Source organism: Akanthomyces muscarius, chromosome 3 (genome assembly GCF_028009165.1).
Source record: "Akanthomyces muscarius strain Ve6 chromosome 3, whole genome shotgun sequence".
Classification (NCBI taxonomy): Eukaryota; Fungi; Ascomycota; class Sordariomycetes; order Hypocreales; family Cordycipitaceae; genus Akanthomyces; species Akanthomyces muscarius.
Window position 1 is genome coordinate 3,662,564 of NC_079243.1, and position 20,300 is coordinate 3,682,863.

The 20,300-nt window shown below is 52.7% G+C and overlaps 9 protein-coding genes across 10 annotated transcripts; 4 read left to right on the forward strand and 5 right to left on the reverse strand.

Moving 5' to 3' along the window:
• Window positions 1-2,730: 2,730 nt before the first annotated feature.
• On the forward strand, window positions 2,731-3,124 carry LMH87_002567 (uncharacterized protein; the record flags this gene model as incomplete). Its single annotated transcript, XM_056194043.1, has 2 exons — window positions 2,731-2,931; window positions 3,047-3,124. The coding sequence occupies 2 exons, from the start codon at window positions 2,731-2,733 to the stop codon at window positions 3,122-3,124; spliced, it is 279 nt and encodes a 92-aa protein (XP_056051020.1).
• A 1,180-nt stretch (window positions 3,125-4,304) lies between these two features.
• Window positions 4,305-5,057, forward strand: LMH87_002568 (uncharacterized protein; the record flags this gene model as incomplete). The annotated part of the gene is made up of 2 exons (XM_056194044.1): window positions 4,305-4,575; window positions 4,645-5,057. The coding sequence occupies 2 exons, from the start codon at window positions 4,305-4,307 to the stop codon at window positions 5,055-5,057; spliced, it is 684 nt and encodes a 227-aa protein (XP_056051021.1).
• A 657-nt stretch (window positions 5,058-5,714) lies between these two features.
• Window positions 5,715-7,165, forward strand: LMH87_002569 (uncharacterized protein; the record flags this gene model as incomplete). The annotated part of the gene is made up of 2 exons (XM_056194045.1): window positions 5,715-6,281; window positions 6,350-7,165. The coding sequence occupies 2 exons, from the start codon at window positions 5,715-5,717 to the stop codon at window positions 7,163-7,165; spliced, it is 1,383 nt and encodes a 460-aa protein (XP_056051022.1).
• A 430-nt stretch (window positions 7,166-7,595) lies between these two features.
• LMH87_002570 (uncharacterized protein) lies at window positions 7,596-8,106 on the reverse strand (the record flags this gene model as incomplete). The annotated part of the gene is made up of 2 exons (XM_056194046.1): window positions 7,596-7,825; window positions 8,073-8,106. 2 exons carry the CDS (start codon window positions 8,104-8,106, stop codon window positions 7,596-7,598), a joined length of 264 nt encoding a protein of 87 aa, XP_056051023.1.
• A 587-nt stretch (window positions 8,107-8,693) lies between these two features.
• Window positions 8,694-13,895, reverse strand: LMH87_002571 (uncharacterized protein; the record flags this gene model as incomplete). 2 transcript variants are annotated; one of them, XM_056194047.1, is made up of 1 exon in its annotated part: window positions 8,694-13,895. In XM_056194047.1, the coding sequence occupies one exon, from the start codon at window positions 13,893-13,895 to the stop codon at window positions 8,694-8,696; it is 5,202 nt and encodes a 1,733-aa protein (XP_056051025.1). The 2 variants fall into 2 exon arrangements, with proteins under 2 accessions (XP_056051025.1, XP_056051024.1); XM_056194048.1 differs by having other exon boundaries at window positions 8,694-9,146.
• Window positions 13,896-15,099: 1,204 nt separating this feature from the next.
• LMH87_002572 (uncharacterized protein) lies at window positions 15,100-16,026 on the reverse strand (the record flags this gene model as incomplete). Its single annotated transcript, XM_056194049.1, has 1 exon — window positions 15,100-16,026. One exon carries the CDS (start codon window positions 16,024-16,026, stop codon window positions 15,100-15,102), a length of 927 nt encoding a protein of 308 aa, XP_056051026.1.
• Window positions 16,027-16,323: 297 nt separating this feature from the next.
• Window positions 16,324-17,091, reverse strand: LMH87_002573 (uncharacterized protein; the record flags this gene model as incomplete). Its single annotated transcript, XM_056194051.1, has 1 exon — window positions 16,324-17,091. One exon carries the CDS (start codon window positions 17,089-17,091, stop codon window positions 16,324-16,326), a length of 768 nt encoding a protein of 255 aa, XP_056051027.1.
• Window positions 17,092-17,358: 267 nt separating this feature from the next.
• LMH87_002574 (uncharacterized protein) lies at window positions 17,359-18,421 on the forward strand (the record flags this gene model as incomplete). Its single annotated transcript, XM_056194052.1, has 2 exons — window positions 17,359-17,790; window positions 17,858-18,421. The coding sequence occupies 2 exons, from the start codon at window positions 17,359-17,361 to the stop codon at window positions 18,419-18,421; spliced, it is 996 nt and encodes a 331-aa protein (XP_056051028.1).
• A 142-nt stretch (window positions 18,422-18,563) lies between these two features.
• On the reverse strand, window positions 18,564-20,085 carry LMH87_002575 (uncharacterized protein; the record flags this gene model as incomplete). Its single annotated transcript, XM_056194053.1, has 6 exons — window positions 18,564-18,735; window positions 18,786-18,835; window positions 18,892-18,950; window positions 19,024-19,242; window positions 19,310-19,543; window positions 19,728-20,085. The coding sequence occupies 6 exons, from the start codon at window positions 20,083-20,085 to the stop codon at window positions 18,564-18,566; spliced, it is 1,092 nt and encodes a 363-aa protein (XP_056051029.1).
• Between the last annotated feature and the right edge of the window lie 215 nt (window positions 20,086-20,300).

Genomic DNA, 20,300 nt, shown 5'->3' on the forward strand with positions numbered 1-20,300 from the left:
GTTTCCCTTAAAGCTTTAAAAATATCAGAATTAGCACTTCTAGGTATCCTCTTAAGGCTAGATAAATAACAAGATTATACTTAATTAGCTTAGAGACATCTTTCTACCCTAAACAAAGCTAGAGGGCAATAAATACTAACTTCTTATTATTAATAGCTATAATAGTTATTATATAACTAAATTCTTTAAGGAATGTTATTTTAATAATATTATTCTTCTTTTCCTGCCTTATTATAGCTCTTATATCCTCTAGCCTTTTAATATAGCTATTTTTAGCCCTATAAAGAGGTTCTATTATGTTAAGCTTTTAAAGTACCCTAATAACCATAATTCTTCACTAATTAGAAAGAGAATTTTTCTTAAGTGTTATATAGTGGCTAGAAAATAAGGAATTATAAAAAATAACATCCTTATAGGCTAGTTTAGCTCTAAAATATAGCTAGTTAATAGGGCGAAGCTATTAATAAGCCGTTTATTACTTATTAAGGTATTAGCAGTTATACCTATAACGCTAAAAAAAGCTTAAAAAACCACTAATCTTAATATTATAACACCTTCTAATAGGCATTAATTAAAGTGGCTTCTTAATAACTTTATTACACCTAAAAGTGGCGCCTATAATGCTCAGCTAGCATAAAGGAAGATCTAAAAGCAATTAAGCAGCTAAGCTAGTACTATTACTATTTAAAAAGCCTAGATAGTTGTAAGGTGCTGTCGGCGAAGAGCTTCAGTCACTAGATGATCCTTGGGTTTTTAGAATGATGGTGGAATTATCGCTGCCTCCTCGCTACTCCCTCGTCGGCAGCCCGCAGCTATATAGTAGCTTCTTCGCACGTGATACCTCTGGTTGCCTATAACCTCCTACCAACCAACGTGCCCTGCGGGTGCCCTGACAATAGTATAACTTAAAGTATAGGTTAATATCTAGAAGCCTTAAAAACGCGTAAAAGTTAATCTAAATCCTAATTCGCAGTTTATTCAAGTTATTAAGGTTAAAAATATACGCTACTAGCTAAACAAGTAATTACTTAGCACTAAGGACCAGCTAATAATTAATGTTAATAAATTTAAGCTCCCTATAGGCTATAATAGTGTGTGATAGGTTTATTTTATTTATATATATTTAATCTGTTTTATTATAAGGCTTTTTAGCTATAAGCTTGTGATGTGTTATACTGACCCGTATCTGGGGGTGACCCGAAAGTGGGTGGCCGACGTTAGTTATTAAAACGGTCGGGCCTAGCGAGCATAACTAATCGCATCCTCCGACTCGACTCGGACTGCCAGTCATGAGTCGCGACTCTGCATTTCTTGCTTTCCAACCCGATGGTTTCGACGACTCATGCCCTGAGAACGAGATTGCCCGAGACTCGAGACTCTAACGAGGGCCTTCTACATAACTAGCGCGCACGGCCAGGGGCAGTTGACAAGTTCGGTTTCAACGCGCCAGTTTTGGACTTTGGCTCAATGCTCCCTACTTATGACTAGTTAGTCAACTAGTGAGCGGCCCATCGCTACCGACTTCCGAAACACGTCCCCATATGAGCAAGGGGAAAATAGGCATTGGCAACTCGATAGTATGATGATGGTGATAATGATGATGATAATGATAGACTGGCCGTCCTAAGCAGGGAAGAAGATGAGCTGCGAAAAGCGGTTATGGTGACTGTTTACACCTGTCATTCTATGATGGTCCCATATCTCCAGTAAGATGAATCCATATATCTAGCTTGCCGCGCCCTAATTGTGGCGACAATACGAGACTTGCATGGCCCTCTCTTGGCCGACTCTGGAGCCAGTCACGGTCCCAGAGCTGCGCCAATGGCCTGATGCGCTTTCAGGTACGTGCTGTTATACTGACCACTATTCAAGCGGACCGGTTGCATTTCAGATGTATAGTCGCCCATAGATCCTTAATGCACCATTCTTCTCCCAGTTTTGCAAAACTGTCCCTTGCCAGCAGTGAGTAGTGAGTTGAAACTGACTCTGGTACCTGGCTGGTCAACACAATAGTTGAGTAGAGAAATCAAGGTTGAATCAAAGCCTCATAGATTCTGCATGTCTCTGCTCATTTATTCCTGCAGGTCTCTACTGCGACGGAGTGATGGCGGCATACTTGGTATTCTTCTTCTTGTGTAATTAATACAGACGAGAGGTCTTGAGACGGTGGAGTTGTCGTCACGAATCAGCTCGAACGCAGACCCTTGCGCCTCCAAGCCTCCAAGCCTCCAAGCCTCCAAGCAGGAACAAGGGACGGACTAGGACGTGTCGGCATAAGCCGTGGCATCATTACGTCAAAACAACATGACGCCAACAAGGCAGGGCGAATATCATGCACTCGATGTGGGAGCCACGGCGTATGCGCGTTTCGTCCAGTATGTGGTAACGAACCCAGCCTCACATATGGTCCTGGCCCACGACTTGTATTAATGAGCAAGTTACGCAAACGTGGATTATGACCCAGAAAGACCCACTAGATAGGATATGCGATTAAACTCTAATCAAGCTTCAAGCAAAGCATATAGTGAAGAGACTCTTATAGCAGAATAGCAGACGAGGAGGTGCAACTCGCCCTGTATGAGGAGCATACTTTGTATAAAGAGCTCGAGAGACGGCACCTTGGACAAGATTATCAACACAATACTCACACTCAAACACACTCCAAAGACAACCATCAACTTTTTTCTTACTCAACATTACTACTCAGGCCTTCTTGCCAATCATTAAAAAATGCAGCCCCAATTCATCCTTGCTACTCTCCTCGCCGGCCTGGTCGCCGCCGCGCCCCAGGACATTGTCTTCCCCGACGCCGAGGACGACGGCTGCGAGCAGGGCAAGGCCATCACCGGCCCTCCCGGCACGTTCTGCATCGGAACCCACGGCGAAAACTACGGCCCGCCCAAGACTGCCGCCACCGAGTGCGGCATCCCGGTAAGGAAAAGAGCCTTTTTTTTCGTGCAGCGGGGCTCCTTGAAGAGTCGAATGATGACAGGAGCGAGGGACAAGGAAAGACAACCGATTGCTAATGACTTGCTGGCATCTTTAGGCTTGCTTCAAGTTCCCCGGCTGCGAGAAGTATGTCAAGGGTCCGGACGGCTGTGACGAGTGCCCCCCCGGCTGCTAAATGCCGAACTCGGCCGTTGGACGTCTGTGTCGAGGGGCCTGAATCTCTGTGGAAATGGAACAACCTCTATCTCTAGCAAGCCTGCTCCCCGCTTGCCCTCTTGGCCAACCTCGATAGACATAGGTAGCTGTTTAGCCCGGCACCTCCATTGCTGAAAGAAACCCCTTTTTTTCTTGCTCTTCTGAGCATAAATTCGTTCATGTCACAGCAAAAGCTGACCTATTGTGACTGTCCATTATTTCGAGTCCTAGATATGACACAAATTGGTATTCGTGCAAGAGTTGGATGCCAAGTATTGAATTGCCTACCGGTTGTTAGTCATGAACTTGGGCGAAGGCTCAATCTGCTTCCAGAAGAAACTGTCTGCTATAATCTATGCAATTACTTTCTACTTTACTTCAGACAAGCTTTTACTGAAAGTTGACAGACTAGCTGCCAACAGTCAGCAGTGACCTCGAGCACGATCGCTGTCCTGAGTTGTGCGGAGGGGAATGTACGCCAACATATCTTGCTAGAAACAGAATAGACAAGTTGAGCAATGTGGGCTGGGCAATAAGAAAGACTGGTGATTCTTGATACGAAAGAAACGACTGACGTTTTTTTTTTTTTTTTTTTTCAATCAACGCCGAGGTCATGGGCAGCAAGCCTCCAGCTCTTGGCCTGCACTGAGTGATGGACTTTGCTCACCACATGCAGCCACTTCTCGCCGACAACGTGCCTCATTTCGGCTTTGACTACAGCTGCAGAGCCGCCATAGGTCCTGTGGCTCTTATCGACCTAGAGAAGCTTTCATACCTGTTGGTTGGCGTGCTGGCTGCTACAAAGTGGCTCCAAGAGAAGACGTAGACAAAGCAAGGTGGAACAAGAACGGACCAAAATTCAAGCACATTCAAAATAACGTAAATGTTTGCAAAATATTGTTTCCGAAAATTAAGAGCAAGTCCTTGCGCCGTTTTAAAAGTGGCCCGATCTGTGCTAGACAGCCAATGCCGCTCGCCACAGTTGCCCGTTAGTCAAGCTCCTCCGAAGACGGCCAAAAAGTCTAGCGCCTACCACACTCTTCTCTCAGCATCCAACTTTGTTCTGTCGCGACAATCAACTCACTCCACCTAGAGAAAATCAAAGACGACAATTGCGACATACGATACCAAACCCTCGAATAGGCCCGACGACGCAGACAATGACCATCCCCGTCAACCCCCGCTGGGCCGCTCTCGCGCGTGACACCAATGAGACCAAGATCCAGCTCGCCCTCAACATTGACGGCGGCGCATTCCCTCCCGACACAGATGCCCGCCTGCTCAAGTCCGACGACGCGCACGCCTCGCAGAGCAGCAAGTCGCAGAGCATCGCCCTCAACACGGGCATTGGCTTCCTCGACCACATGCTCCACGCGCTGGCCAAGCACGCCGGCTGGAGCCTGGCCATTAACTGCCAGGGCGATCTGCACAGTACGTCTGCTGTCATTCCAATGGCAGATTTCTCTCGGATCTATGCTAACCTGGATCTCCGCTTCCCAGTCGACGACCACCACACGGCCGAGGACGTTTGCATCGCACTCGGCACCGCTTACAAAAAGGCCCTCGGCACGCCCGTCGGCGTCGCCCGCTTCGGACACGCCTACGCGCCCCTCGACGAGGCCCTCTCCCGCGCCGTCGTCGACCTGTCGAACCGCCCGTACGCCGTCATCGATCTCGGTCTCAAGCGCGAGTTCCTCGGCAAGCTGAGCTGCGAGATGGTCCCCCACTGCTTCGAGAGCTTCGCGCAGGCCGCCCACATCACCCTCCACGTCCACTGCCTGCACGGGTTCAACGACCACCACCGCGCCGAGAGTGCCTTCAAGGCCATGGCCGTTGCGATTCGCCACGCGGCGTCGCATGTCAAGGGCAAGGAGGGCGAGGTGCCGAGTACCAAGGGAACGCTGAGCGCATGAGGCTGTTTGATTCGGATTTTGGCATAGGAATGGAAAAGGAGCGGCGTTGACCAATTGCAATAGACATTGAAATTTTCTTTCATCCCCTGACAATACAATAATTATCAAGAAGCTCACTCTAATCTGCCACTACTGGTTTCACGTATCTACCTAACCTACGCAGGACAGACGGACACACCAGCAAGTCTAAATCACAACTGAGAAAATCTGCGGAAAACATAGTGAAATTTTATCATAACATCAACGAGGGCTTGGCAAGAAAGATTTAGTAACTTGCGCGACACTATTACGCCATCGACAGTTGGAGCTGTCTGAAGCTGAGTGCAAGATGCCATTCACCCCGCCAAAGTGGGGGACGCCAGTCGCGCACCAGGCCTGACCACATTTGCTTTTCGGCCCTTGCTAGTGACTCAGTCAAGCAATTTCACGTCTGCATCTTCAAAACAGCTACCTTACACAATACCAAAGGCAATCCCGACTAGATATTACATTCGATCAATGCTTTCTGATTGAACCACGAGACGAGAAGTTGCATACGAAACAACCACTCTCCAACAATCAACAACTGCGAGAAAAGCAAACTTCCGCAAACCCCACGATACAGCCCACATCCGACGAAACAGCACCTAGCATCTCCAGCCCCGGCCGCCTGTTTTCATGTCGACAGAAGGTGGAAAGCCTGCCGCCGGCGCAAGTGACGCGGCCGGCTCGTCGTCGAAACCGCCGCAGAACGGCCAGGCCAATGGCCAAGCCAAGGATGCTCCCCCAGGAGCTGCTGCCGCATCTGGAGCTGCTGCCGCATCTGGCGCTGCTGCTCCGGCAGGCGAGAAGAAGCTCTCTGGCGCTGAGCTGAAGAAGAAGCAAAAGGAGGAAAAGGCCGCACGACGTATGCAAGCCAAGGCGGCACAGACGGCCGCCGCACCACCAGGTGCTGCCGCAGCGGCTGCTGCTGCCGCCGCCGCCAAGGGCAAGGGCAAGCAGGACGGCGGCGCAGGCCCTCACGGAAACAAGATTGCGCTCAAGGTCGTGCCAAAGGCGCCGTCCAAGCCCAAGGCGACGGTGCCCGTGTGCTTCAGCCACCTGTCCATGGCGAAGCGCATGAACATTACCCAGGCGGACAAGGACGTGCACCCGGTCATCCTGCAGCTGGGCCAGCAGATGAGCACCTTTGCCATTTCCGACAGCATCACAAGAGCAGAAGCCACGCTGCTCGCCTTTAAAAAGGTATGCACACACACACCATTCTCTAAAATGCGAGTATGCCGAAAAGATTGTGGGTTAACACAAGACAGGTCATTGAATCATACACAACCCCCCATGGCGCCACCCTCTCCCGCCATCTCACATCCGTCGTGCTCAAGAATCAGATCGAGTACCTCACCGCCTGCCGCCCCATGTGCTTCTCCATGGGGAACGCTATCCGCTGGCTGAAGCTGCAAATCTCCAAGATTGACATTGACCTGCCCGACGCCGACGCCAAGACGCAGCTGTGCGAGGCCATTGACACGTACATCAACGAGCGCGTGACGCTCGCCGACATGGTCATCGTCAAGACGGCCGCCGACATGCTCACCGACGACGACGTCGTCGTCACCTACGCCCGGCACCACCTCGTCGAGCGCGCGCTGCTGCGCGCCCGCGCCGACGGCAAGCGCTTCCGCGTCGTCCTCGTCGACGACCCCTTTGAGCGTGTCGGTCTCGCCCACGCGCAGCGCCTCTCGGCCGCCGGCATACCCGTCGCCTACTCGCACGACCTCGGCGCCCTGCGCACCAACCTCCAGGCCGCCACGTGTGTGCTCGTCGCCGCCGAGGCCATGTTCAGCAACGGCGCCGTCTACGCGCGCGCCGGCACCTGCGACATTGCCACGGTCGCGCGCGATCTGAGCCTCCGCGTCGTCGCCCTCTGCGAGAGCATCAACTTCACCGAGCGCGTCTCGGCCGACTCGCTCACGTACAACGAGATTGACCCGGAGCGCAACTCGAGCGAGGCCTTTCGCCTGCTGTTCGACACGACGACGGACAAGTTCATCTCCATGGTGGTGACGGAGCTAGGCAACAGCTCGGCCAAGTCGGTGCCGGCGATTCTGCGGAAGCTGGAAGAGCTGTAGGGCTGCTGTTGAATCTTGGAGTTGGAGCATTTCTTAAAATGTAGGAAAAAGGCGTATAGACACAAGCATTCATAAACATTTATACCCACGAGACATGAGTGTCCCTTTCGAGATTGCAAGTGAAGATGATATAATGAAGATCAGTTTGTTGAACAAAGAAAATGTAGGTCAATTCCGACGGGATGGCCCTTCATAGCTCCCGTCTGATGTAAAATCGCCCCATTCGTGATATATACAGATTTCATCCACCTGACGTTCCTCCAACACCCAACTTTAAATGAAAAGAGTTTTTACAAATGCCAGTCAACACTGTGCATGATCGCTCTGCCGTACTCCTCCTCCCATCGTCGAAATGCCATTTTTCAACCACACAAGGCTGTCTCTTTTCGTTGGCATCGCCGTAGCGGTTTTCGTTTGGTTTTCTTCCTTTTTACTCGGCAGCCTCGGCAGCAGCCGCGTCACGCTCCGCCATGCGGGCGCGCTTCTGCAGCAGAAAGGCCTTGCGCTCGCTCAGCACCTTGGACTGGCGGTCGTCGACGCCCTGCAGCCAGTAGCCGAAGCTGGCGCCGCCGAGGGCGTACGCCGGGTAGGCCCACAGCGAGGAGCGGTTGAAGAAGGGGCGCATCTCGATGCCGACTTGCCAGAAGCGGACGGCGAGGCCTGTCATCAACCAAAGCGGTTAGTATACTCGATGACCCTTTTTCTTCTTGCATCGTCGTGATCGGCGGAGCACAGGTATAGGATGAGTCGAAGGGTACTTGGCAGCTGCAGGTCTCGCCGTTGAAGCTTGGCAAGTCGCTGTACAGCTGCTTGAGATGCTCCACGAAGATGTCGTGCGTCCATCAATCAACCCCCCAGTTCGTCTCTACCAGCGCCCGTGATTGTCCATGTTGGGGAGCAGACGTACCGAAGCAGCTCCAGAACGCGATGCGGTGGACCATGGTGGGCAATTGGCTCGGCTCAATCGGCCAAACTTGAGTTGCGGAGAGAGGATTGTGTTCGGTCAGTGGCTGAATTCGGCGTCGGCGCTGCTCGGGAGCAGGAGGAGCGGGCAATTGATCCAGTCGGAGTCGGATTTGGAGGAGTCGTTACTGGGCATCGGGTGAGGTTCTTGGGATAAGACTAAACAGCTCGTCGCTGATTGGATCACGTGGGCAGCACGTGACGCGATCAGTATGGACGGTTTACCTCCCCCAACAGGATACATTTTGACTTGTAATGAACTAAATCAAAAGAAAAAAAGTATCGACAAAACGAATGAGTAAAGATTGTCCTTCTGTTCTTTTAGTTGAAGAGAATAATCATGTCACTATTCGTACTGTTCGTGCGTCGGCATACTTTCAATTGGTTACGGGTCGACTTACACGACCGTGGACTAACATACTGCACAGAATCTATTGTCATCTCCTTTCTATTCTAAACGCAATTCTAATGTACACGGATCGTCATGAAAAGGCTCAATACAGGCTCCATACAGGCTCCATAAACACATCTCTACTTCTACACAAATCTCCACCCTCGCCGCCTATCATTTCCCTTGCGTCCACTGCGAAATCTGTCCCACCATGCGTCCCATGTACTGCTGGATAAACGACTCCGTATAATAGCTATGGTTGGCATTGTGCACCGAAACCAGGTTATGCGCCAGCTCGTGCGCAATCACAACCCACCACCACGTCGCCGCGTCCGCCAAGGCCGCACCGTCATCCGTCGCGACCGCCTCGGCGTGCAACTGTAGAAAGAATCGCAGGTTGCAAAAGATGCTCCCGCCGGTGTTGAAGGCAATCGTGCTGCCGCGCTCATCATAGTACACGTGCAGCACTGCCGACGAGAGTCCGTACACGCGTCCTACGTCCACCAACAAATTCGCAAAGCTGTTGACGGCGTCGCGCTGGCTCGCAAGAAACTGCTGCGGGTCTACTGACATGTGGCGCGCCGTGTAAATCTTGAGCCCGTTGGGCGCGTTGGATACATACTGCATGTCCTTGGCCGAATTCTCGTCGCAGTACGTAGCTTGCTCCTTGACCTCATTGACGTCGGGCTGCGAAAAGACAGAGTTGGAGCCATGAGCGCGTGTGGCATTGACTGCGCTAGCGAGATTTTGTTGCACTATGGCTGGGCTGGTGACCTTGCCAGTATCCAGCCCATTGCTGGAGCCTCCTTGCACGCCCTTTTGCCTTTGTCGCTGCTCTGACTCCGAATACGGTGGTGGCTGCTCTTCTTGTGGAGAATCGAAGCCTAGGCGTTTCGTCAAGTTGGAGAATAGGCCTTTGCTCTTTCTGCCATTGTTCGGCGGCTCTGTGTGATTGTCATCGGGAGAGGACCAAGCACCCGGAAGTGTCTGCTTGGGTTGAGCCGGGGTGGATGGGGCGGGTGGCAGAGCCGGGACATTAGGGACGGCACGGGCCGCTTCAGCAGCCTTTGGCTCAGGTATCATGCCTTGATTGGCCCAGTTCGCTTCTTGCTCGCGTAGCCTCTTTTGTTCCTCTTCGAGTGCCTTGCGCTTCTCCTCTTCCGCCATTCTCGCCTCCGCCGCTTTAACGCGCAGAATACGGTCCACATTGTAACCTCTATCTCGCAAGGCGTACAGGTCGAGAGTTAGAAACGGTTCGAAGAAAAAGTAAGCCTGCTGATTTGGACGCTTCAGTAACATCTGGCAGACGGCTTGCCCAACCTGATACATGTCAGGCTTGGAGTCTTCCGCAACATAAAGTATCCAAGCTCCGTTGCTGTGAGAGCCAGCAGCATGACGCCGCTCAGCGTGCGACTGACTCTGGCCCTTGAGTGTTCTTCGAAGCGCTACGGAACGGACGACCTCAACAACAAGATTTGAATCCAGCCATTTGGCATCGTGCTTGATAAAGTCTCGTCGGTAGTGAGCGTACTCGTACAGGAAGATTTTGGCTCTTTCGATAACGTGCTTTCGTAGGCGCTGGCCGACAGTGTCTTTCGCTGCGCGACCACCGATTCGGAGGTCTTCTTCCACTATTGTGCTCAGCTTGTGTGCACCAAGTTGAAGGTAAAAGTCCTCAAGCAAGTCCTCTTCTGGAGCACAAAGGAGATGATCTTTAAAGAGACGGTAGCTGATGATATCGTCCAACACAACTATTTGGCTGGCAGTAGCAAGTTGATATTGCTTCACGGGCTCCACCTCGTCTTCGAGATCGATGAGGTTCCCCTTCATGGGTGTTGTAATCTCCTTGTAGCCAGGCAAAAATTTAGAGGTCTGCATCCGCCTCCATAGGGCCTTGTCGCGCTGCAGAATATGGCTCTCCTCTGCCAATGACTTGAGAAGATTTAGATATTTCTCAGTACTTTCCAGGGCAGACATCAGACGTGCCGGCTCGGTGCACGCCATTTCTGCAACTTCCTTCTTTGTTGGCTCACTTCTGGCACCACATTTGAACAGGAATGCATTGGCATCATTACCAAAATCCACAAAGTCGAAGATGGCATCGTACGTCGGCGAGCTGCCAAGATATGTTCGCGACGGTGTTATGAAAGTGATACCGGATCCACCTTTTTCTTTCCTGGCAGCGCTATGCGACCGAGAAATAGGTACAATAGGAGCATTGCAAAGTTTGAGGACGTTCTGGTCGCCAAGCTCACCAAGACGGGATGCAAAGTAACCGAAGAGTTTGACTGCCGATTGATGGTCCTGTGGCGGGTGCGTCAGGAGGCGACTGACACACTCAAGCATCGGCGGGTCGCTCGCGACGCCGAACTTATTGGCGTGGCTGTGCAGGTCACTTCTTAACACCGAGAAACCAAGCACAGTGGCGCGCGTGTTCGTAAAACAGGCCGAGGGTACGACAAGCTCCCCGGCCTCCTGCAACGGCATGATTGGCTTACGGCAAGTGCTCATATCAAGAGCGCCGTACATATTCAGGTGATGATTGGTGATGAAGTATGTCATGGCATTTGCTCGCAAGCCTGCATCCTTGGAAGCCATCATGTCTACCAATTCTGGAACAGAGGGGAACGTTCGTAGACCCAGGCTCTTCAAAAACAGTGCCTCAGCACTGGTCCCGCGGTAGCTGCCAGGAGGGCCAGGCCACTGCAAAATGGGTAACCGAAGCGCGCGGAACGACTCTTGCGGCTCAAACAGCTCAGAAAGCTTGAACAGTGTATCTGTGCCTTTTGTCGGCTCCATGCCCTTAGGTCCAGCTTCTGCAGGGCAAATCTTCGACTGTTTAAGCTTCTTCATGTCCGCAGAGGGTATATCAGCCTGGACAGAGGTGAGATACTTAATCAACTCCATGTGGCTCCATTTTTGCTGCCCACTCCTCTCTGAACTGTTCAACAAGCGAGTGAAGATTGTCTCCAAGTCAAGGGTTTTGCGTACTCCAATTGCCACCAAGAACTTTTCTTTGACTTTTTCACAGCCCTGAACAATTGGCAGGTCATCAAACAATTTGACAGTAGGAAAGAAGGCCTCTGTCGGGTACTTCATACCCAGCTTTGTCGGCATGACCGTCCTATCCTGGAGCAGCGTAATGACTGTATTGCGGCTGATGTTGCTCAACGTATCCCAATTCTTGGACAACGTGATCAAGACCTGCACGGCAAATTTGGCGGACTTGGTGAAGCTCTCATCCTCAGACCGGCTGTTTGTGGTTTCGAGGAGGAATCTCAGCCATGGGACGATCTCCAGAGGCTCCCATCCTAGGGCTTGGAGCTCAGAGACGCTAGAGTTGACGGTGAAGGAGAACGGTATCGTGGTGGGCGGGATCGGCATATTGGCAGGTATCCGTGCCATGCTATGGTAGTTAGTGATGCTGCCTAGTGCTATCACTTCGCCAGTGCCACCCTCCTCATCAACAGCAGCTACAGCCACGTCAAGCAATGCAGCGCGACTGCCGGCATCCAGCTCCCCAGTCACGGATTTCTTCCCGAGCCAAGTAATCAAGCTAATAACTTGCGCCTTGCTCAATGCCTTCACCGCTAGCTCCTCCTTAATATCGCCGACATTGATGGGCATTAGCAAGCCAAAATCAATCAGCTTCTTGACGAAGGGGGCTTCAGTCAGCTTTTTGGGCACCACAGGGATGCTGTCGACGAAAGCGTTGAGCTCCTCAATTCCCAGGCGGATTTTTGTGGTCTGCAGGACTCCCCTTGTAGAGTACATTTCAATAGAAGCCTTCTTGAAGCAAGTCCAGAAAGCCTCTTCCATGATCTGACCGACTTGGGAGCTAGGAGTCGAGTCCGCAAAAGAATATGTACCGAGAATATGAAGAGCTTCAGGCAAATATTTTGAAACAGTAGCTTCAGTTATTTTAGCACCCTTTTCGACGCTGCCGATAACTTTCTTATGCAAGTCGTCCATTTCATTAGCAAATGCCAGCCGAACAATGATCCCGGCGGCTCTCAGAAGCTCAACATTCCACGTTCGAACCCATCGCGCGTTTAAGTCAATCGCCTCCCGCTCTACCGTCGGGATGACAGACGGAGCAGACAAATGCATGCCAGCTCCAGTAGTCTGCATGGTGGGAAAGCCAATAAAGATGCGTCCACCAGGCTTCTTGTTGGGCAGAACTGAAGCAAAGACATCAGTAGCATTGCCTGTCCCATCTTGCAATGACGCAGCTTGAGATGCAGCGGCTTCATCGAATGATGCAGTCAGAATCGACAGCCTTGTTTTGGCTGGCGGGGGCTTCTTTGTAGCCCGTTCCAGCTCAGAAGCAAAGGAAGACGAGACGCTTGTTTGCACGTTGGCTGACGTCGCGCGAAGGAATATTGACGAAGTGTTTAATTTGGTAACGTCCTCGGAGATTAGCTTCTGCGCCTTGTTCTCCTCTGCCACCGCCTTTTGTTTTGTGCCCGAAGCGTTTGACGCCAGTCGAGAGAAAAATGAGCGTAGTGAAGAGGATGATTCGGCAGCGTTGAATGACTCTGTAGCCTTGGTGGCAGCGGCGCTCTGCGGCTTCCAGCCAATAGCGCTCATAAAGGAAGCATCGATTTGTGTGCTGGTTCTGTCAACGCCCACGACCTTCATCAGCCCCTCTTTCGTCTTTGGCACGAGATCCCTGGGTAGGCTCAGGTCGACAACGGGCGAAGTCTTCTTTCTGAGAGACAGGATTGTGTAATCGTCGATTTTGAATTCTATATTTTGCAGTGCAACAAATGTCAGACTGGTAGCCAAAAACTGGCCAACCGATAAGAGATTGGGCATAGGCGTGGTAGTATTTCTATAGTCGAGTACAAAGGTTGTGAATTTGCTGGTCTGGGCCTCTGGCAGCTTGGACTTCTTGGTGAATAGCGAGTTTCCTTTCCAGTAAAAGGCCATGGCCTCGCTGCCAGAGCTGACAAACGGCTCCTCGCAGTCGGCAAAGACGCTGTAGAAGCCGACACCAAAGGCGCCGATCTTTGTCTCGTCCGGGTTGCCCTCTGCGATTCGCTTCAGACGGCCCCAATCTCGCTGATTAAACTGCTGGCCATCGTTCTGAACGACGAGGCGTTGCAGCGTGTGGTTGGCGATGACATGTTTCAGCTGGTCCGATCGGTCGGTCGTGTTCGGCATGGGGACGCTGGTCGAGGGCAGCGTTTCCCACGTTACGGTGACGGATGTCGCCTGCGCATCCGCCGCGTTCTGTATCAGCTCTCGCAACGTCGTCCATTCGCCAGAGTAGCGCGCCAGGACCTTGTCGATCAGGGCCCTGGTGTCGACGGTGACGGCCTCTTCGTCCTCTGCGTTGCGCAGGGCGGCCGCGCGCAAATTCGAATAATCCATGTCGCCGGGGCTATGCTATGCAAGAACAAAAAGGACAGAGAAGACCGCTTCAGATGGGCATGGTACGTGTCGTGTCAACAGTGGGCAAAGCAGGCAGCCTAGTGGTGACGGCAGTGTTTCCTCTAGCTTCTATGTGGCAAACGGTTTGTCCTCGTCTCGCGTCCGGGCGTCGGGCGTCGGGAGTAGAGAATGAGGGCTAAATATTGTGGCTGAGCGTGCGATTGATGTGATGAACGAGAGTTCAAGCTGAGCTAATGAAAAGGAGCGATTCGGCTTGTGCCCGAAACACCGTGAATAGATGTTGATGCGAGGCGGACTCGATCTGTCCAACAGCGTGTCCAGGTGCCGAGCCACTCGGAGGTTCCACTGTATCACAGCGCGTTTCCAGGCGTCTGAGCACCTGAGCTACCGGTGCCGTCTTGTTCCTATCTCAGCTGCAACTGCAACTGCGGAAAAGAATTATCAAAAGAGCTATCAAAAGTATCATCAAAAAGCATTAAAGCTGATATGTAGGACATTGAAAGAGTAGGCCTTGGTATGCGCTGGAGTAGATCATCAAAGTCGTAAGCTTATTAGAGTGGACTATGGTTATTCCACAGGCTACCTTGGCGATATTCAACCTCAATGTAGTCCCTCTTCGATATTCCAGGTAAGATTGCTAGATAAACTTGCCAGTAGTAGATTTCAATATGAAGTACATAACATGAATTAAATGGCTAAATAAATAATCTGTTCACGGACTGCCAACACTCTGCCCAATCCATCGAGACAGCTGTAATGCAAGAGCCAAAGGAATATAACACGCTCGAAAAATCTAGCTATATTGTGACACAAGCAAAACGAAAGACTGTGACCATATTATTACAATCTTGGCGCCACAACCCTCTAAGACTAGGTCCATTGTCGCACATGCTGCCGGAGACGGAAATGCGGCTGCTGTCGAGCTACTACTTGACCTTGGCGTTCACCTCAATACAAAAGACCGATGGGATCATACGCCGCTGGCATGGGCCGACGATAATGGACATGAGGCTGTCGCTAGGCTATTGGTTGAGTCTGGTGCCGACCTCGAGGCAAAAGATGACTTGGGTTACACAATGTTGCAGCGAGCTGAAGCTGCTGGGCGCGAGAATATTGTTCAGCTGTTAAAGCAAGATTCTTCAAGAAGCATTTTACCTTGAGAGAAACAAAGACACTAGGCCTCTTATGCCACACTTTCCCATATAGTCTGGATAGCATCGCACGCCCCATCACTAAGAGACCCTCTTTCAATGTTCTTTAGAGTGTCTTCTAGCTGTTCCGGGCTACTCGTGCCAATAATGACACCATCGCCCTCTCTGCCATCCAGCGCTGAATGATGCGCCATCCAGCGAGATGCCATTTCCGCCGCACTCACACCCTCCCTTTCCGCCAGCGCATTCCACTGCGCCAGAGGGTTCAAATACTTTGAATCACATAGATACGGCTTACACGTGGCCGACGCGGCGTCCATGTTGTTTCTCATCTCTTGCACTTGCGCCACCGTCTTGCCGAGGAAACCGCCCGCCGAAGGCCCAAAGGCATAAAACGCCATGCCTAGCTTTCGCAGGGTCGGGAAGAGTGCCGTCTCCTTGTCGCGGCTCAGTGGATTGTAGCTGCCTTGATACACGGCGGGAAGCGGGTAGCCCCTGTCGCGGCAGTGCTGATAGACGACTTCAATGTCGTGAGGCGGGAAGCCAGAGAGCCCGAAGCGGTGGAAATGGCCTTGCTGGTAGACCTCGTTCACGGCGGCGAGGGTCTCTGGTAACGGTGTCAGAGGATCCATCTTGTGAAGATAAAACGTCCCGGCTGGCGCGCCCAGTCTTGCGATGCTCTCTTTGGCCGTTTCCACAATTCGGTCTCTTGTCGCCCACGGCATGGTTTCTGTCCAGGAAGACGGGCTCCATTTCGTATCCAGGGTGAATCTCTCCCCAGCGCGCACTTTTCCCAATGCATCTTCAGAGTTTCCATAGGCTTGCGCCGTGTCGATGGTTGTGATGCCGTGCGCACGCAGTATATCCAAGAACGACTCGAGACTAGTCTCTGGTTTGAACAGGTCTCTGTTGCCGATCCTGGTCCCACCAAAGATGGTCGCTACAGGCCGGCGCATCATGCTGGCTTTTGCTTGTTTTTATGCGGTGCTTATACGGTCTTTGTGAGGCTTAGTTGTCAGATGCGCCTTCACATTATGAAATTGTGTGGTGATGATGATTGATGGTTGGCTCAACCTCGCCACTCGATATTCAGGTTGTCTACACGTACTATCGCTATAGTGGGGCTTGTCCCGCGCTCATGAAGCCGGCTCAACATGGTAATCGGTCGGTCGTTTTCTGTAGTAATATTGTAGGGTATCATAAATTACATCTAGCAAATACAATATAGCAATGAACCAAGAGTATCACTAGCCGAATCACCGGCATGGGCTTCGCTCACGCCCTGCATGTCTGCGCTCTGGAGATCTTGAGCGGCTGCGGTGTCTAGGTCTATCATCCCGATGCCTGCGTCCCCCACGGTCCCGGCTACGACTGCGGCTTCGGTGTCTTCTGTGCCGCCCTTCTTCCCTACCAGGCCTGCCCTCTCTCGCGCGACTCCGTTGTCTGCGGTCTCTGTGTTCCCTGTCACGACTGCGGCTCCTGTGGCGGCGTCTCGCTCCCTCCTCTCTGTCGCGGCTTCGGCTTCGGTGTCTGCGACGGCCATCTCGATCCCGCCTGTCTCCATCGCGAGGACGGCGTGACTTTTCCCGGCCCCGTCTCTCGTCGTCCGCGGCCTGATCCGCAACCGCCTTCGCCATCTCCGCTGCATCGTCCGGCGGCCCAGAAGCCGGCCCAATCTGCCTCTTGTTTCCGACCTCGATGGAGTTGGCACCTGTTGTATCTCTCTGCTTGACGGGCAGCCCCATGGCGCGCGCCATCGCATCTTCCTCGGCTTCCTTGACTTTGCGCAGTTCTTCTTTGCGCTCGCGTGCTTCGCGCTCCTCTTCCGTCTCGTCGGCGTTGGCGGGTGTCGTGCCGGCCTTGGCGTACCAGTTGAGGTCTTTGCCCTGTTGCCAGCGGCCCACGGGCGCCTTTAGACTGTGGCCCAGGTAGTTTTCGCGGCGAGACGAGTTGGCGACCTCGTCCCAGCTGAAGTTGACGCCTCCACGCGAGCCAGTCTTTCGGATTGTCGAGAGGAGATCCATGGCGTCGGCGGCTCTATGAGCAAGTGTTTACTCTCTGTCGTTTTCAGAAGTGTGCATGAATCAGATATTTCGATGTAGAGGAATGTGCACACGTTTTTAGGATGTTGAAGAGTGTTTGTGAAGGTGAAGAGTGCAGCGTGTCGGCGTTTGGCTTAGTAAAATCGTTCCACAGCAGATCTCAGCCCCACGTCATTCTGTCTGCAGCTTCGCGCTCTTGCGCCCGCGCCAGAGCTTCAACATTCCAAACCGACTCACCTGCCGCTCACAATGGACAGTAAAAACGAACCGCCTCTCGACGAGATCCAATGGCGCTCGCCGCTGCTCATCCAGCAGATGGGAGGCCTGCACTCCAACACGATCCTCTTTTACTTTGCCGAGTCGCCTTTCTTTGAGCGCACCTCCAACAACGCCGTCATCATGAGCCAAGCCATGAATAACATGTCCATGTACCATTTTATCCAGACTCGCGAAGCCTTTGAAGGGCGACTAAAAACTATGTCTGGGCTCGAGTTTATCGTCGGTGAGGAGCCCGCCGAGTCGGGGCCGGGTATGGGAACCGGTGTCTGGGTCATTCGCAAGCAAACGAGACGAAAGCGCTACCAGGAAGAGGACGAGATTACGGTGCACGCGTCGTATTTTGTCGTCAATGAAAATATATACATGGCGCCCACGCTTGCAGATATTCTTGCATCACGAATCGTACGCAGAAGAGCCCTCCAAGCTCAGAGCTCCATGACTGCAGCAGCTACTAACAGAGCCTTGCTAGATGACGATATCCTCCGCCATCGCCAAAGCCCTCCCGGCCGCCGAAGCCGCACGACAATGGCGCCCATCCGGCGGCCATAGCTACAAACCGCCGCCTGCCCCTACCTCCGGGCCAGCAGGCGCCCTCCAAGCCGCGCGCAATCGCATGCACGAACCGAAAGAGGGTACGCCAGCGCCTGGCGCCCCCACCACTGCAAACAAGGGCGCAGCAGCCGCTGCGCCGCCCAATGTGCAAGAGCTGTCGCTGGAGCGGTCCGCGGAGGAGTCGTTCTGGGTACACATGCGGCACGGCGGCGAGTACCTCGACGAGAACCCTATTACGGGTCGGCCGGGCGAGTTCCATCTGTCGTCAACCGGGCGCAAACCCGCCGTGGCGCCGCAGGTTGCCAACAAGGCGCCGACGGGCATCAGTGCCATGACGGGCCCGCCGCGACTCAACACAAAGGTGGACGATAACAAGAAGGAGGGCAAGACGGAGAAGACGCCGCGGTCGGCGATGCCGAAACCGAAGCGCAAGAAGAGCAAGCTTGGCGGCAGCGGGACGCGTACGCCTACGGCAGCATGAGGCAAGAACGGCAATGGGCAATGACATGGCTTTCAGCGATTATGATTTTTCTTGTTGGATTTGTGGTTACAAACACAGGATAGCTGCGTGAATATTAATGATACCCCCTCCTTCAAGTCCAACACAAGGCACACAAGAGGCCCTAGATGGTGTGTCCGCCGTCGGCAGAAATGATAGCGCCCTGCAGGAAGGACGCCTTGGAGCTGGCGGCGAACAGGATCACGTCTGCAATCTCCTGCGGCGTCGCCTTTCTCGGCACTGGCATCCCACGCACCGCAGCTCCGTCCTCGGGAATATCTACAGTAAACGACGTGCTGCAAAGTGGTCAGCCAAACAAGTAGAGGGAAAAATCGAATCTGCTTACTCGGTGATGCCTGGGCAAACGGCATTGATGCGAATGTCGTATGGTGAGCACTGCGAGAAACCTGGTCAGCTCGGGGCTCAAGGCGGGAGCGTGGTGTTCTGCGTACATCGAGAGCATCTGACTTGGTCATCTGGATAACTGCCGCCTTGGACGCGGCGTAAGGTGCTGACAGAAAAGAGGAAAGTTAGCGATCTGGCCAACGGGCTGCAACTTGCTTTCACCGATTTTTCCATCCTACTTTTTCCTGGTATGGGTGAGATGCCAAGGCTGCTGGCCACATTGACAATGGCCCCCCGTGAGCCTGGTCGGCCGTCATGCGACGGTAGCGGCTCTTGCGTCTTCATCTGGCGCGTCTGCTCGCGCATGCAGAGCCATACGCCGCGCGCATTCACTGAAAATACATTGTCAAAGTCCGAGGTCTCAAGATCTGTCGAGGCAGCTTCTGGGCCATAGATGCCTACATTCCCCCCTGTGTTAGTCGCATCTTCCCCCTTGCCGTCAGGTTGTGGGGGGTGTTATTGTACCTGCGCAGTTGACTGCATAGTCAATACGCTTAAAAGTTTCGACGGTGGCCTCTATTGCTTTTTTAACGTCTGATTCCACGCGCACGTCGACTGCAAAGACAAGAGCGTGTGCATCTGGGGCGACGGCGAGAATAGCAGCCTTGGTGTCTTGGAGCCGAGCGACGTCGGTGTCGGCAATGCTAATTCTGGTGCATCCCTCTGCCGCAAATGAAACGGCAGTCTGCTGGCCGATCCCTAAGAAGAAGAAATCAGCCCTCTGGTATGATGCTCAAGCGTTGTAGCATCTCCCAAGTCAAAACGTAGCACTCCCGGTCCACGCCGTTGCATCATCATCCTCTTGCATTATTTCTATTGCTTTAATTGCTCTCTTTGAAAGAGATCGACGATGATAAAAAGGTCAAATATAAACAAGACTTACCAGAGCCTGCACCAGTCACAAAAGCCACACCAGGATACAGCGTCATTATTTTGTGAGGTTGGGTAATAATGCGGAGATCGGAAGGGTGCCTAATAGTTCGGGTATCGGCAAGCCGGAATCGGGACTCGCCGTCACAGTGAAACCCGTGGTGCGGATCGCAGCGCGGCACGATCGCAACAGGGCTGAACCTGAATTGACAAGGGCTCAGAAAAATCGAGGATGGGCGCCTAGTATAATACAGCTGGCGCAGGAGAACAAGGTGAATTGACTGAGATCGGCTGCATGTATATGAAAAGAAGAGAAAGGCATCGTCAGAACTAAACTGGGAATCTACAGCATGCACTAAGAAAGGGCGCATGCGTGATGCAACCCAACCCCCAACCCCTCCGAAATTCCCAACGAAAAAAGACTTTCACATCCCCGCACGGCTAGCAGTAATCCCATTTCTGATATAACGGACTACGGGACGGAAGCGAAGCGTGTGCTCCGGGCGGAAACATCGAGACACGTCACAGATGCCCTTTGACGGCCGGCCGGCAACGGCACTCTTCACTACACCACACATTCAAGTAC